General features: G+C 36.6%; 2 protein-coding genes across 2 annotated transcripts; one reads left to right on the top strand and one right to left on the bottom strand.

The window, feature by feature from the left end:
- Positions 1-4,629: 4,629 nt before the first annotated feature.
- Positions 4,630-5,136, bottom strand: LOC137713369 (uncharacterized). Its single transcript, XM_068452657.1, has one exon. It carries the CDS (start codon positions 5,134-5,136, stop codon positions 4,630-4,632), a length of 507 nt encoding a protein of 168 aa, XP_068308758.1.
- Positions 5,137-10,095: 4,959 nt separating this feature from the next.
- LOC137713367 (B3 domain-containing transcription factor NGA2-like) lies at positions 10,096-14,175 on the top strand. The gene is made up of 3 exons (XM_068452656.1): positions 10,096-11,108; positions 11,514-11,743; positions 13,948-14,175. Exons 1-3 carry the CDS (start codon positions 10,280-10,282, stop codon positions 14,173-14,175), a joined length of 1,287 nt encoding a protein of 428 aa, XP_068308757.1. The 5' UTR covers positions 10,096-10,279.
- Positions 14,176-14,426: the final 251 nt, after the last annotated feature.

Raw genomic sequence — 14,426 nt, 5'->3', positions numbered from 1 at the left:
TAAAAAATTTAGCTTTTAGCCCAACCATTGGAGTTGGTCTAAGAAGTACAATATATGATGAATAATTGATTTTTTTTCTTTTCTTCTTCTTTTATTTTTTGTTTTTTTTTTGTTTTTTTTTAAATAAAAAGGACAACTGGTAGTAAGCCATACTTATCCATATTTTCCGGACCCAAAGAGGTTATAAGGAATTTCATTCTGCCCCATAGTCAAGCAAAATCACCAACTTAGAGCATCCAAATTGTTTTTTTTTAAGATAAGAACATTTATACAGGGCCGACCTTAAAAATTTAAGGGCCCTAGGCAAGCTTTCGAATTGGGATCCTAGAGCGTACTAACGCCCGATGCTCTATACATTAATGTGTAGAAAAAAAAATTTGCAAATACATTAAAAAATATATTTCTACATCAAATACTATTAAAAACTAATATAAAAAATATACACAAACAGTACTTATATATTACCGTTGAGAGGCCAAAAATAAAAAAACAAAAAAAATCCTTTTAGATTAGGTTTTCTATTTGTATTTGGATGTTTGATGGGAGTCTTCGGGGCTGTAGTGTGACCTTTTTAGTTAATACGACCTACTTCGAGTTTCGAACCGAGAACATGAAGCAACCACTACACCAGTTCCACTGCGCCAGCATGTCATCTATCTGACTATCATAGTATTTATAATACAAATAGATATAGAAAATTCTTCAAAAGTCTTATTCCATACTCTTCACAAATGTATTTTTCTTTCTAATTATAGAAACTTTGGAGTGCTAATTGAGATTTTTGGAATGACAATAGTAATTCCTATAGATATATTAAAAAATTTTGAAGCCCCAAAAAATCGGAGGCCTTAAGTGGTCGCCTTATCCGACTACTCTCAAGGCTGGACCTGCATTTATAGTAGGAAATACAAATTTGAATTGTAGAAATCATATCTAATTTACAATTACGATGGATGTGAATGTAGTTATTGGTCCAATAGGAGGAGATGCAATGCTTTATAATTTCACACTTGTCGTATATATGATGTAGATATTATGTAAATTAAGAAGAACATCGATATAATTAGTAGTGATCCAAAAACAGCCTTTTATCTCTGAAACTGGGCAGAAATCAATGCGAAAAAGAGTGGCCTGGACTTTAGTTGGGGTGGCGAACGAGGAAGGAGGCTCAAAGTCTCACGGATTGCTCTTACAAGAACCAGGTGGTGTACGTCTTTTTACTTGGGAATTGAAAATTTCCCAGAAATGAAAAAATATTAAGGGTTTCTCCATATATATCGAAGGCCCCTCTTGTTTGTTACCTGGTCTCTTTGAACAAGATAAACTTTTTTATTATTATTAAAATATGGATATTAATAAATGATTTTCCAGAATATTAATTTTCAGAAATATTAAATATGTTTGCAGATGAATTATGCATTACATGGCAGAACCTCGCCCACTGTATAGGTTTCTTTATGTTCAAGGATTCCAGCACCTGGCCAAACATAATCTTTGAGAGATACTTATTAAAAAGATTTCAGGTAAGTTTCTACCTTTACGTAACAGGTGTATACTTGCAAGATAGTCAAAATTTCGACATCTATATACTTAAGTTTAAATTTGAAATTTGTGTTTATTTATTATACAAATGTCGAAATTTACATTCAATTTACATCATTTAACGACAATAAGTAAAGTGATAAACATCACCGTCATTTAAGGGTAGTTCCTTTACGTAAGCGCCTTTCTCACTTGACCATTTTTTCTTCTTTGCTTTTTTTTTTCATTTAGGGTAAATCTCAATTTACTACCCTCAAGTTTCGTGGTTTTCAACATTTGGTACATGAAATTTTTTTTCGTTCCAAAGTCATACCTAAAGTGTTAATTTTGGGACAGTCTCATACATCCATTAGTTTGACTGTTAAGTTTCCCGTTAATTGATGACGTGACGCCCATGTGGACAGTGAATGAGCGCCACGTGTCATTAAGGGGTCCAAGTGGAAATTAAAAATTCAAAAAAATAATTATTTAAAGAAAAGTTATAAAAATTAAAAAATTAAAAAAATTAAAAAAAAAAAACAAATCCCCTTCATTTTCCTCAGAATCCTTACATGTGCCCACCCTCCTACCCCTTCCCCCATCACCCGCAACCATTTCCTTCCCCACTGCGTCTCCATCTCTGATGAGAACCTCCTCGCCGAGCTCTTCCCCCAGTACACCGGCAAAACTCGCTGGCAAAGTAGCTCTGTGTCGGAGCTTGTCGAATCGACGTTTGGGGTTCGTCTGGGGTTCATTTCCTTCACGAGTTCTAAATTTCCCTTCATTTTCAACTCGATTTTCCTCAAAATTTTCACAGCAACGTTCATTTATTGCTTTCTGCATCTGGGTTTTTACCCAAAAAATTCATTTACTTCTTTTTCATATGGGTTTTACTTTTTATTTCCCATAGATAGGTCTGGCAATTCCTGACACGACCCGATAACCCGACACGACACGACACGAAATTAACAGGTGTTCAAGTCGACATGATAACGAATCGGGTTGTTATTGGGTAACCCGATAAGCACCTGTTAAGATAACAGGTTGGTTTAGGTATACATGTGGGTAACACAATACACGAGAAGCAAAATATTAATTTTATAATTTTATAACCCTAAAAAAAATACTATAATAATTATATATATTAATTTAACAATTTTATACCCCAAAAAACTATAATAATTATATATATTAATTTAACAATTTTATACCCCTAAAAACTATAATAATTATATATACATATTAAATTAAATTTTAAAAATTGGTGATCGTTGGATCGGCTGAAATTTAATCTCAACCGTCCATTGTGCATTAGGTTGGAGGCTATCTTTCTCTTAACTCTGATTCACTCTTATCTCTATTCTAGACTCTCTCGCGCCGTCTCTTTAATCCACATCTTTCTCACTTCCTCCTCCGTTCACTTAACTCGACCCCAACAGCCACAAGAAAACCACACACAGGCAAGCACATGCTAAAGGTATGAATTTTGTATTTTTGGGTATTTTGTGTTTTCTTCAAAAACTATTGTTTTATTTCTTTTCATAATTATTTTGGTAAACTTCTCATAATTTGAATGGTTTTTAATGTTTGGTTTTTCTATACTTAGTTCATGTAGAAGAGAGTTCTGACGTGTTACTGAAAACATCATCAACATAACTCTTGAAGGCAATAGATCAAGCCAAAGTTCCAATACAATTTCCTCATGATGATCGATGAAAATTGAGGATTTTGTAAAAGGAATAACATGCAAGCTTTGAGTTCCATTCGCGAGGTTTAAACTTTTGAGAAAGGCTTCACAACCTTGAAAACAAAAACTCTTTCATTTTGCATATCCTTGCACGTTTAATATTTTGTAATAGACTAGTAGTGTATAGATGTTTTTTTACTAATCTTATTTTCGAGTGTAGATGTAGTACTTAATCGACATCTCCAACCGAATGATCCAAAGGGTTAGATGGCCGAAAATAGCCCGAAAATCGTCTTTAACCGAGGGCCAGGCCAAATGGCTCGTGGGCCCCACTGGACAAAAACAGGCCAAAGGGCCAGCCCAAAGGAGCCAGCCAGACAGCCTGGGGCTGGGCCAGAATTTGAAAACCAACAATAACTAGCTGACATCAGCTAGACATTATTATTATTTTTTTTTTAACAAAATTTGTTTTAAAAATTGTAAAAATTCTTTTTTTTCCCCTATAACTTCCTAAACCATTAAACATTACATAACATTAAGTAACATGAAACAACATTAAACAATATTAAACAACATTAAATAACATTAAACAACATAAAAATAAAACATTTAACAACATGAAACTTAAACAACATTTTTAAAAATATTTAACAACATAAAACTTAAACACCTACTCCATGCTTCTTTTGGTCCAAAGATGTGCAACAAGATCCTGTTCTAGGTACTTATTTGTGGCACGAGAACGTATCATTCTATAGCGCCTCATGTACTTATTTAAAGAGATATTACCAATTCTTAGATTGAAAGGCAAATTAGCCTATCATATATTTTTGCACGAGCCATTCTTGAGCTATTTGGATTGTCTTGGTCGTTATCAAACTCTCTATCAATATACATATCTCCCTCATCATCAACAATCATGTTGTGTAATATGATGCAAGACATCATGATGGAGTCCAAATTTTCTCGACCCCACCTTCTTGCCGGTTTGCTGATGATCTTCCACCGTGCTTGTAGAATACTGAAAGCTCTCTCAACATCTTTCCGATATGCTTCTTGGTGTAAGGTAAACAACATTTTAGCGTCATTCACATAGTTTGGAATTACTTAGACAAGTGTCACCCACTTTGGGTAGATGCCATTTGCCAAGTAAGACCTTTTTTTGTACTGACGGCCGTTGATGTAGTAGTCAAGTTGAGGTGCTTTAGCTTCTGTCAGGCTATTGAAGAAGGCTGAACGCCCAAGAACTGTAATGTCATTTTGGGATCCAGGGACTCCAAAGAAAGCATGCTAGATCCATGTGTCATACGAGGCAACTGCCTTTAACACAACAATTGGCTTTCTCAACCTTCCGCTAAATCTTTATTGCTATCCGGTGGGACATTTTTTCCAATCCCAATGCATGCAGTCTAATGACCCTATCACCCTATCATGCTTAGAAACCCACAATCTTCAGCTTTGTGAATGAGCCGATCCATATCTTCTTGATTTAGCTCATGGAGGTACTTGTCTTTGTAAAGTTGAACAATTGTGTCACAGAATTCAGCAAGAGTATCAAGGCATGTAGACTCAGACATACGATGAGTTTCATCCATCGAATCAGCTGGGAAGCCATAAGCCATCATTCGGAGTGCAACAATAACCTTATGATGAGGTGAGAAACCAGGGCGGCCTACTTGGTCTCGCTTCTGTCGAAAGTATGAATTAACTTGCTGGACATCACGAAGTAAACGCTTGAAGACAGGAAGCCTCATCCGAAAGTGATGTCTGAAATCCTCTTCTGTGTACACCGAGTTGGGGTTTAAGTAGTTGTTCATCAGATTGGCATACGTCATCGCTTTGTTTCGTGGTTTGTAAGAGTGACCAGCAACAGAGTCACCCCATTGAGGTTGTTCCTTAGTTGGCTGACACACCATGGCCATAACCATGACTACCACATATTGTGTGTTGCGTCATGCTTCATCTTCTTCATCAGACTCCTCATCTTCTCGTCTCATCTGCGCCCATTTTTCTTCTAATTTGGAATTGGATGAGGACCCCCAGTTGGAATTCGAAGAGGATCCAAAGTTGGAATTCATTGCAAACTTGAATTGAAATAGATTGAATTCAAAGGTGTGAGAATTATAGCCTAATATCCACCCTATTTATAGCCCAAAAAAAAAATCAAATCCAACGGCTAACTGACATCATGCTTACGTCACTTAGTCGTTGGATTTGAATTTATGTTGCAGTTTTTAAATAATAAATTATGTTTATCCTTTTGGCCCTCAGTTGGAGATGATTTTTTGTAACACGGCTAAAACGAGCCCTATGACCCTTTGACCATCGGTTAGAGATAGTAAGAAATATGACCCTGCACTTTTATTTAAAATATTAATTTCTTAAAGGGCCAGAGGGTTAAAACAAACACTTTGGCCAGCCTTCGGTTGCAGATATCCTTACCTAATTTTGGGAATTCGGAGTCTTGGATCCTCTACCATTGGGGGGGGGGGGGAGGGTAATTATGTTTATTTTGAATATTCTTTTTTTTTTCTTTCAGATAATACTAAGGAGATCAAAATTTTAAACTAAATTTACAAACCAAATGATGTGTCATTGATAGGAAATAAACACGTTAATTAATGCTTAGGTAATAATCCAATCATAAACAACCATACCATTTATTTGCAAATTCAAATTTAAAAATTTAGACTCTCTAGCCTTATCTTTTTTCTTACGTTCAAAGTTTTGAGCTTTCCCTTGTTAAGCGGTTCTTGGCCTTCCATCGTTTGACCGGTACTGCGTAAGCAATCAATTGTACTGCGTAGACAACTGATTGATCTTATGAGACTCTTCCTTGGATATGAAAAATGATCAGCCTTTCTAACTTCAATCTAGGCCTCACATTACTCGAACCAGTTCTCAAATCATGCGATGCCTTGAACTTGTCATGAAATCCGTAACTCTTTCTTGATCATTTTTGTGCGGATTCCATTTTTGAAGTCCTCATGTTTTTTACTCTTTGCACAAATATGAACTCTCAATCAATGTTATAAAACAACTAATTTTCCAACTTAATTAACTATGCGCAATATCAATAATTAAATTTTCAATTTATCTCATCATTTAGATGCATAATCCTCTAATGACATGAAAAAAAAAATTTGATCACACGAACACTAGTTAATTACAGGTCCAATGTTTTAGTAACATATGATACTTTTTCATGACCTTTAACCATGAATTATTAAAATCCCATGACTAATTTGTTAACTTAAATCACTAGTTGCAATAAAGTCTCGATTTGTATCAAAGTTGATCAAACAAACACTATTAATTATGGGGGCAGATCCATGTCACAACCTTTTCTTACATAATTTTACGATATTGTGGGGCTCACTCCATAATATACTTTAACAATTCAAATAGTCTATCTTTTAGAACACCGTTTATAGATTATTATTTGCAAAAAATTAGACAAATTCAAGGCTACTAAGACATTCATTTGTAGTAAAAACATGGACGCCAATTCTACAAAGAAACCCTATACCCTTAATCCAAGGGTCATATAATTTCAGATTAGATGACTTTGGCAGACATGATCTTTGAGAGAAGACCTAAAACATAGACAGTTCGGATTGTTGAATGTGTGTTAAAAGTTGCATGAAAAAAGTAGTGTCACATATCCACCACTTTAATTATACCTGATGTGTTTCAGTAATGTACAATAATTTTCATTTAAGTTTTACCATGAATTATTAAAATCCATGACTTGTCCCATCAATATATGATTGAGAGACGCATGGCATGGTACATATCATGATAGAATAGTAGTAAGGTAAAGGACACGAGCACACACAAAGCCAACAACAAAAACCTATGATAATGTGTTTCCCACATGTTCTACTCACTACTTAAAACTATCAAATTAAAACCAAGTGGTAACAATAATCCAATCCAATCCAATCCGACCTTTTAGTTGGGGGGATATGATATGAAATTGGGTGTTTGTGAATCTACCTGGAAATTGAGGTGGGATTTGTCTGAAACTCATGGGGAGGAAAAAGACATAAAATCCCAACGAGAAATTAAAGATAATATATAAGAAAATAAAATATTAAATAAAATAAAATAATAAGACACCCAGAGAGACAGAAGACTGAGACCCCAGTTAGTGTTTTGTTAGAGAGAGAAAGAGAAGGGACTAGCAGTGTGAGGAAACGATTAAAACACGACTATACAATGTCCCAAAAACAAAGCCTATTTGTATTTCTGTTTGTATTTTATTGTATTATTCTCCCAATTGGACAAATCTTATCCCATCCCATCCACCCCTCTCTATCTCTCTCCTGCATGCTTATTGGAAAGGGGAGGGATCTGTGGATTTATGCATTCCACCTCCTCCAATCCCCGTTTAAATCCAGGCCGGAATGGCCAAACACCAATAATGCTGTCCTGCACGTGATATTACTATTCTTCTGTGCAGCTACATTTCCTTTTCCCCATTGAAACATCCTTCTTGCTCAATGCCTACTGATTCAAATCTCGGTTGTCACTTGTTTAATTTACAGATGATTAATTGTCAATAGCTGATAAATGTGAATTACACATACATCAACGGTTAACATCTATTCAGGACTGCTACGGGTTAAATAAACCTTCGAAATCGGAATTGTTCATTATGCACTTGAAAACAAATATATCTCTCATATATGTTGTATCCTGAGATGGAGAGACAAATTTCTTTTAGTGGGGGCATCCCAATCAACCAAGAAAACTTTATTATAGTATGACATATACTCAATATGATAATAGGGATGCTTTCAAATGATGATGTATCACAATTCAATATTACAAAAATTTCAGTATAGTAGTGGAAAGTGGAAAAGTGATAAGAAAAATATTATTACATGATAGGCGGGAGAGGAGTTTTCAGTTTGAATGACAGAGTCAGAGCAATTTTGCTCATAGAATATTTGATATGGAGTATAAGTAGTATCAAAGTATGTTGGATATTAGATACATATATTTTCTTTTAAGATAACACGTGTATATTATATAACTCTAGGTTGCAACTTAACAAACGAATTACTTGAGTAGAGGTATCTACCCCCAATAAGCCTTCATTGGTTCCGTCCATGTTGTATCCAAACATCAATTCACGAGCTAGCACTAGAAAATTTTGCAATACTACCATTATATAGCATTGGTGTTGTCCAATATCCAACCCAATTGTAATGACGATTGTCATTACAAATAATACTCAGTGCGTTATGCATACAGGAACGACTGAGAATTGTAGTAAGTATTGTAAATCAAACTTCTTGTATAAGTAATTTGGAGAGAGAAAAGACAAACTAACTTGTTTTGTTCAATTGGGTTCATAGGTTTACGAGTGAATTCTTCTAGTTATGGCACGTTTCTGTAAAGATAATCAGTCGGGAGTTGAAATTTGATTACAGGATACTTCAATGTATATTAAATATTGGGTAATTCAAAAGGTTGGTGAGCCTCATGTAAATTTTGGAGGAATTGAATTCCCTACATTTAGGTGGGAATTTAATTATGGGTTTTTGGTGAATCAGAGTGAATTTTTCCTCCTCGTTTCTAAAATCCCAAAATTGCCCTTTGCATTAACCCAATACCACCAACTGGTACCCATTTTAATATGACATTTAACAATATTAATAACAATAATTAAAATAAAATAAAATAATTAAATTCCAGTGTGCTTAACATTATTTTGCTCTATTAAATAGCATATAAAATTTAACCAAAAATTCAGGTGAATTAGTAAACAGTTTATATAGAATCTATACTAATTTTAATCGTTTCCATAAGGTTTTAATAAACAACGTCAACATGAATCAATTATGACTCATCTTCTTCTAATTCCTCTCCAATTTAATTCTTCTTATTTTAATTACGTATTAGTAAACGGGCTTGAGACATATGGAAGGGGGAAAAATATCTCAAACCCAAAAAAAGGAAAAAAACTAATCTCAAGTGCCCCATAGATATGGTCTAGAAAACCAAGTGCTAGGCTAGGCCGGCTTGGCCGTTGCATGGAATTGATGAAGAACCAGGTGGCTAATTATTACGTCGGAGGTGTTACAATTTGATTTGCTTGGCAATGTAGCAATAACATGGGGTGTTTCCAAACAAATAGTTTAAACCACAAGACCCTCTCTCTTTCTTGCTCAAGAGATTCATCCACATACATGCTGTGCCCAATTCAGAAAACACCAGTCTCCTTTTATTAATTTATCTTTATACACTGTTTAAACACACAAAACTAATTACATGGTTATTATGCTGTAATAGTTATATGCCTCATTTTATACATGAAACCATCTATATTAACGAGAGTATGGTTAGTTTTGTGTGTTTGAATAATATACAGTTAGGCTTCATTATTGTACGTTTTCAAAAATGTTATTCTTCCTATTTATTTGTACCATATTTCTAATAAAAATGAAAACCACATGCGCAGACAAGTTCTACCTATATTAAATAGATGATACAAGTAAAAATACAATTAAATAATAAGTGTATTACTAATCATCAAATTTTGTCGGTTTGAATAAGGGACTTGCATATCTCTTACATCTTTTTCACAACAAAAGCAATATTCAATTAAAAATTCTTTTCACCCAAAATCCCAACAAAAAACACAAAGAAAGTAGTAGTAGAATATGGGAATTTACACTGAAAATAATGATTGAGTTTTTCCCTCACGCAAAACCTTAAAGTAGTACTCTCGTACTTACATTTTCCCACTCTCTCTCTCTCTCTCTCTCTCTCTCTAACATTCTTGTCAATATCTTTGGGGTAGCTACCTTCCGTCAAATAGTTCTCATCAGCCCCATAATCTGCACGCCTATTCCCTCCCCCTTCCGTCTCACCACCACCCACCCACACACACACACACACGTACCCCTTTACCCCTATCGCTCTACATCTCTACCTAGCTAGCTCGCCTTCCCCATCCCATTATTCGTCCCCAAAACCAGAACCCCATTTCTCAATTTTCTCCATCTCTCTCTCTCTCTCTCTCTCTCTCTCTCTCTCTCTCTCTCTCTCTCTGTGGAAATGTCCATAAACCACTTCTCATCGGACCTCTCAGAAACCCAGTGGTGGAACACCTCCAGTGCTAATTCTAACCCCCACCAACAAGATGACTCCTCAGGACACCCCCACAGCAGAACCCATATCATCCACCCATTTTATCAAGATGGTGGCAGCCACCCTTATCACAATTTCCAACCCTTGCAGCTCAACTCCCAAGACCCCCCCACCCATTTCCACACCCCTACCACCACCTTCAATTTCAACCTCAACCACCACGACGCCATCGATCCCAACGAATCAGACCAACTCCAGCCCCCGCCGCCGCATCCCCGCATCGACTCCTACGACGAGAAAGAACCCATGTTCGAGAAGCCCTTGACCCCCAGCGACGTCGGCAAGCTCAACCGCCTCGTGATTCCCAAGCAGCACGCGGAGAAGTACTTCCCGCTCGGCGGCGGAGACTCGGGCCTCCTGCTCAGTTTCGAGGACGAGTCCGGGAAGTCGTGGCGGTTCCGCTACTCCTACTGGAACAGCAGCCAAAGCTACGTCCTCACCAAGGGCTGGAGCCGGTACGTCAAGGAGAAGCGCCTCGACGCAGGCGACGTCGTTTTGTTCGAGCGGCTCCGGGCCCACACGGATCGACTTTTCATCGGCTGGAGACGCCGCAACGCGGTCCCGGCGCACGATAGCGGTGCTCAGGTTAGCAGAGGAGGGGTTGAGAGCAGCAGTGGTGGTGGCGGAGGTTGGACCAGGATGTTGTATTCTGCACCGCATCACGGCTCGTCTTATCCTGCGCACCAGCATCGTCATAGTGTGGCGCCATACCCACCTGACTGTCTACATGCAGCAGGTGATGTATATCCTCTTAATTGTATTTTTTTTTTTTACCAAAAAAATAAAAAACCCTATCTCTTACTGCTTCCCACTCTTTTAATTTCGTAAAAACATAAATATAAACGTTTTTAATTCTTGTTTACACGCACGTGAAAGTGCGTGAAAATCACCTTCCTATTACTTGGGAAGAATGTGCTCTCGGGTTTAGATTATATTTCCAAGTAAGTTGTATGAATCGATATACTAAATTAGATGTTCAGTTGAGACGGTACAAAATGCTCATGTTTAGCATTGTTCTTTTGTTAAAGACATGTGGCCCAAATAAATAACCAAGTACACTGGTCCTTTGTAAAATTACGGTAAGAAATTGGGGGTATGTGTTTAATTTCATGCATGTGTTTAATAACTGTTATTGTTGCAGGGTCTGATGTTCAGAATATGAACCAGACGACATCGGTTGGGAACTCGAAGGTACTGAGGCTATTTGGGGTGAACTTGGAGTGCCAGCAGCAGGCAGCTGAGCACCACGAGTCGGAACCATCGACCCCAGATGGCTCATCATCGAGTTTGTCGATGTCGAGCCAGGGTCCGACTCACGGCCAGCAACCATTGTACGCTCCTGCTGCTTATAATTATGCTGACCAACACAGGGTACGTAAACCCCCTAAACTATCATTGTCCTGATGATCTTTTTATATAATTATATGGGTAGTGTATTGTGAGAGCATATTTTGCGGTGGCATGTTCTTTTTAAAAAGCTCATTTTGTTTCCTCTCATGAGACAGATTATTTTAAGAGCAAATAATAGTATCTGTGTTGAGTCTAGAAAAAAAATTAGTAAAACATGTTATCTCCTTTCTCCCCAACGAAACGATTAATTTAATTGGTATGATTAGTAAGTCATTCACATAACATAATGCATTCACTATCAATCAACGATTCAAAATTATTAACGCATATATGTGACAATTAATATCAATGTGGGTGAGAAGTTAAAACATGTTTAGACTATTATTTTTGTAAAAAGTGACAACTTTTAAACCTACAATTGAACCAAAACAAAGGTTGGTCCCAACCCAACTTTTGCCCAATTAAGGTCAGTTTTGGCTTTTGAGTTTATTTGCTTTTATATATATATATATATATATATATATATATATATGAAAAAAGCTTTTTAGCTAAAATAGTACTTAAGGTTAGTATAACTCCTCATTTTGGTTCTTGAGATTGAAAATTGATAGAAGTGGTTCTAGAGACCCTGTCAATTATTTTGGTCTTCCGTGAAAAACCTCTATTAAATTGATAGTATTCATCCAATCAACACCTCCACTTACTTTTTCATTTAACGTAGATTTTGACAGAAATACCAAAATAATTGACAGTGTGCAAACTCAAGAATCATTTTTATCAATTTTCAATCTCAAAGACTAAAGTACCAATTTGAGACCATCGTAACTTAAAAACTAAAAGAATAAAAATTCGACACGGTTGCAAAGCATGAGGGCAGCTTTTGTGGACTGGACTGGTGTGTTCAAAGCATTCATGGTTTTCCATTTTTCCTCTAAGTTAGCCACATACACAAAATAGCTGTTATGCCCTGTGTGGGATATTTTTAGGCACCGACTCCTTGTGAAAGCGGTCTCCTGTGGACCATTTGCTAGCTGATATACGATCTTTAATTTTACAAATTTCCTATGAGAAAAACATTGGTAGGAACACTTGGATCACGTACGTTACTTTTGCGTTGTCCATACTTCTGCGCTTTTGTCACAATTGACTTAATTTCAGGTTGGTCCTATTCGGTGTGATAGCTACCTTAGTAGAATACCCAATACCGAAGCTTCTCTCATACTTCTAGTGGTTTTTTTTTTTTTTTTTTTGAGTGATATATTTCCCTAGAGAAAAAACCGAAAAATAACACTCCAACCACGTTATCCATGCCTCTTTCACAGAACATAGCTACTCTTATATTTTGTTATTATTTAACTTCATGTTGGTCTTTACTCTGTAAGTGGTCTAGACTCTCTGTAAATCTACTCTAAGAAGACGGTTCTACTAAAGTTTCTCTTATTTCTCTAGGGTTTAGGTTTTTCGTTATTTTTTCGTATGATCAATTTCCTTAGGGTTGAGCATTCAATTATTTTTTTCAAATACTCCTACTGTTGCCATGTTACATAATTTGTAGTCGAAATTAATAGTGTGAGATATTATAAACTTGTACCAAACATTTCAGATCAGAGAATGCACCGATCTTGACTGGCAATATTTAATTTTAAGCCGCTCAAATATTTGATGGTTTTGACGTTGAAGCTATAGCAGGCAGCAGTAGGCTTCTTGTAGGACCAGAAAAACTAGCGTCAATGCATGGGATATCGGTGGTTTTCAGAACCCAAAAACAAATGAAAAATGAAGTTATAGAAAGTAATGAGTTTGTCGTTAGCACTACAGTTCAACGGTATTTATAAATGAATTCGATATTTAATTTTGATAACTAACGAGCTTCTTATTATTGATTTATATTATGTGATTTAACTCAATTTTGCTTTCGCTCCATCATAAAGATGAGGGAGCACCGATTTTCACAAATGCAATTGATTGATATTTGTGTGTTGTGGAACAGGAATTCACTACTTTCTCCCGAGATATCAAACCAACGAGAAATCGCCGAGGATAGAGATCTTCCGATGTGACGTCCGCTTTCGATTTATTGACTTCCAAATATATATATAATTTTTATTTTTAACCTCCCACAGCTCACTTGGGAAAAAATCCCCCATTTTAATATCCAGTCCCCCACTTGGGAAAAAATCCCCCATTTTTCGAATACAATATTCGAAAAAATCCCAGATTTTCAGGTCATGTCCGGGGCAATGCAGGAAGAAGGGGTGAGGGGGAACCAGAAGGAAGGTGCTGCAGGTAAGGGGGGGAGAGAGAGTAGCTGGTGGGGTATATTTAGGAAAAGTAGCGGGGGAGGTGACGTCATCCTTGTTTCTCCTTCCATGGAAAATGGGAAATTTGCTTGGAGGAATCTGATATGTTTGGTATTTGGCATCACTGTTGAGATTCTGCCTGAAGATTTTTGATAAAATAATAATGGAAGGGGAAGGAGGGTACCAGTCTATCAGATATGGTGGTGGTGATGGAAAATGGGTGGGTGCACGGTGGGTGGGGAAGTCAGTTGAGTGGGTGCGACTAGACTTTGAATAGATGGGTGACAGCAAACCCCAGTGCTTTTGTTTTTGTTTTTGTTTTAGTACTAGAGAGAGAGAAGAAAGAGAGAGAGAACCCATACTCTCCTAATTTTCTTGTTTAATTTTCTGATTAATCCCATGTA

This window comes from Pyrus communis, chromosome 13, assembly GCF_963583255.1.
Source record: "Pyrus communis chromosome 13, drPyrComm1.1, whole genome shotgun sequence".
Taxonomy (NCBI): Eukaryota; Viridiplantae; Streptophyta; class Magnoliopsida; order Rosales; family Rosaceae; genus Pyrus; species Pyrus communis.
This window is presented reverse-complemented; position numbering and strand designations above follow the sequence as displayed.

Excerpts from the sequence above, each read along its gene's own strand:
- LOC137713369 (XM_068452657.1), bottom strand. The coding sequence starts at position 5,136 with ATGGTTATGGCCATGGTGTGTCAGCCAACTAAGGAACAACCTCAATGG.
- LOC137713367 (XM_068452656.1), top strand. The coding sequence starts at position 10,280 with ATGTCCATAAACCACTTCTCATCGGACCTCTCAGAAACCCAGTGGTGG. Across the intron at positions 11,109-11,513 it reads TGACTGTCTACATGCAGCAG|GGTCTGATGTTCAGAATATG; the intron begins GTGATGTATATC and ends TTATTGTTGCAG. Across the intron at positions 11,744-13,947 it reads ATTATGCTGACCAACACAGG|GTCATGTCCGGGGCAATGCA; the intron begins GTACGTAAACCC and ends CCAGATTTTCAG.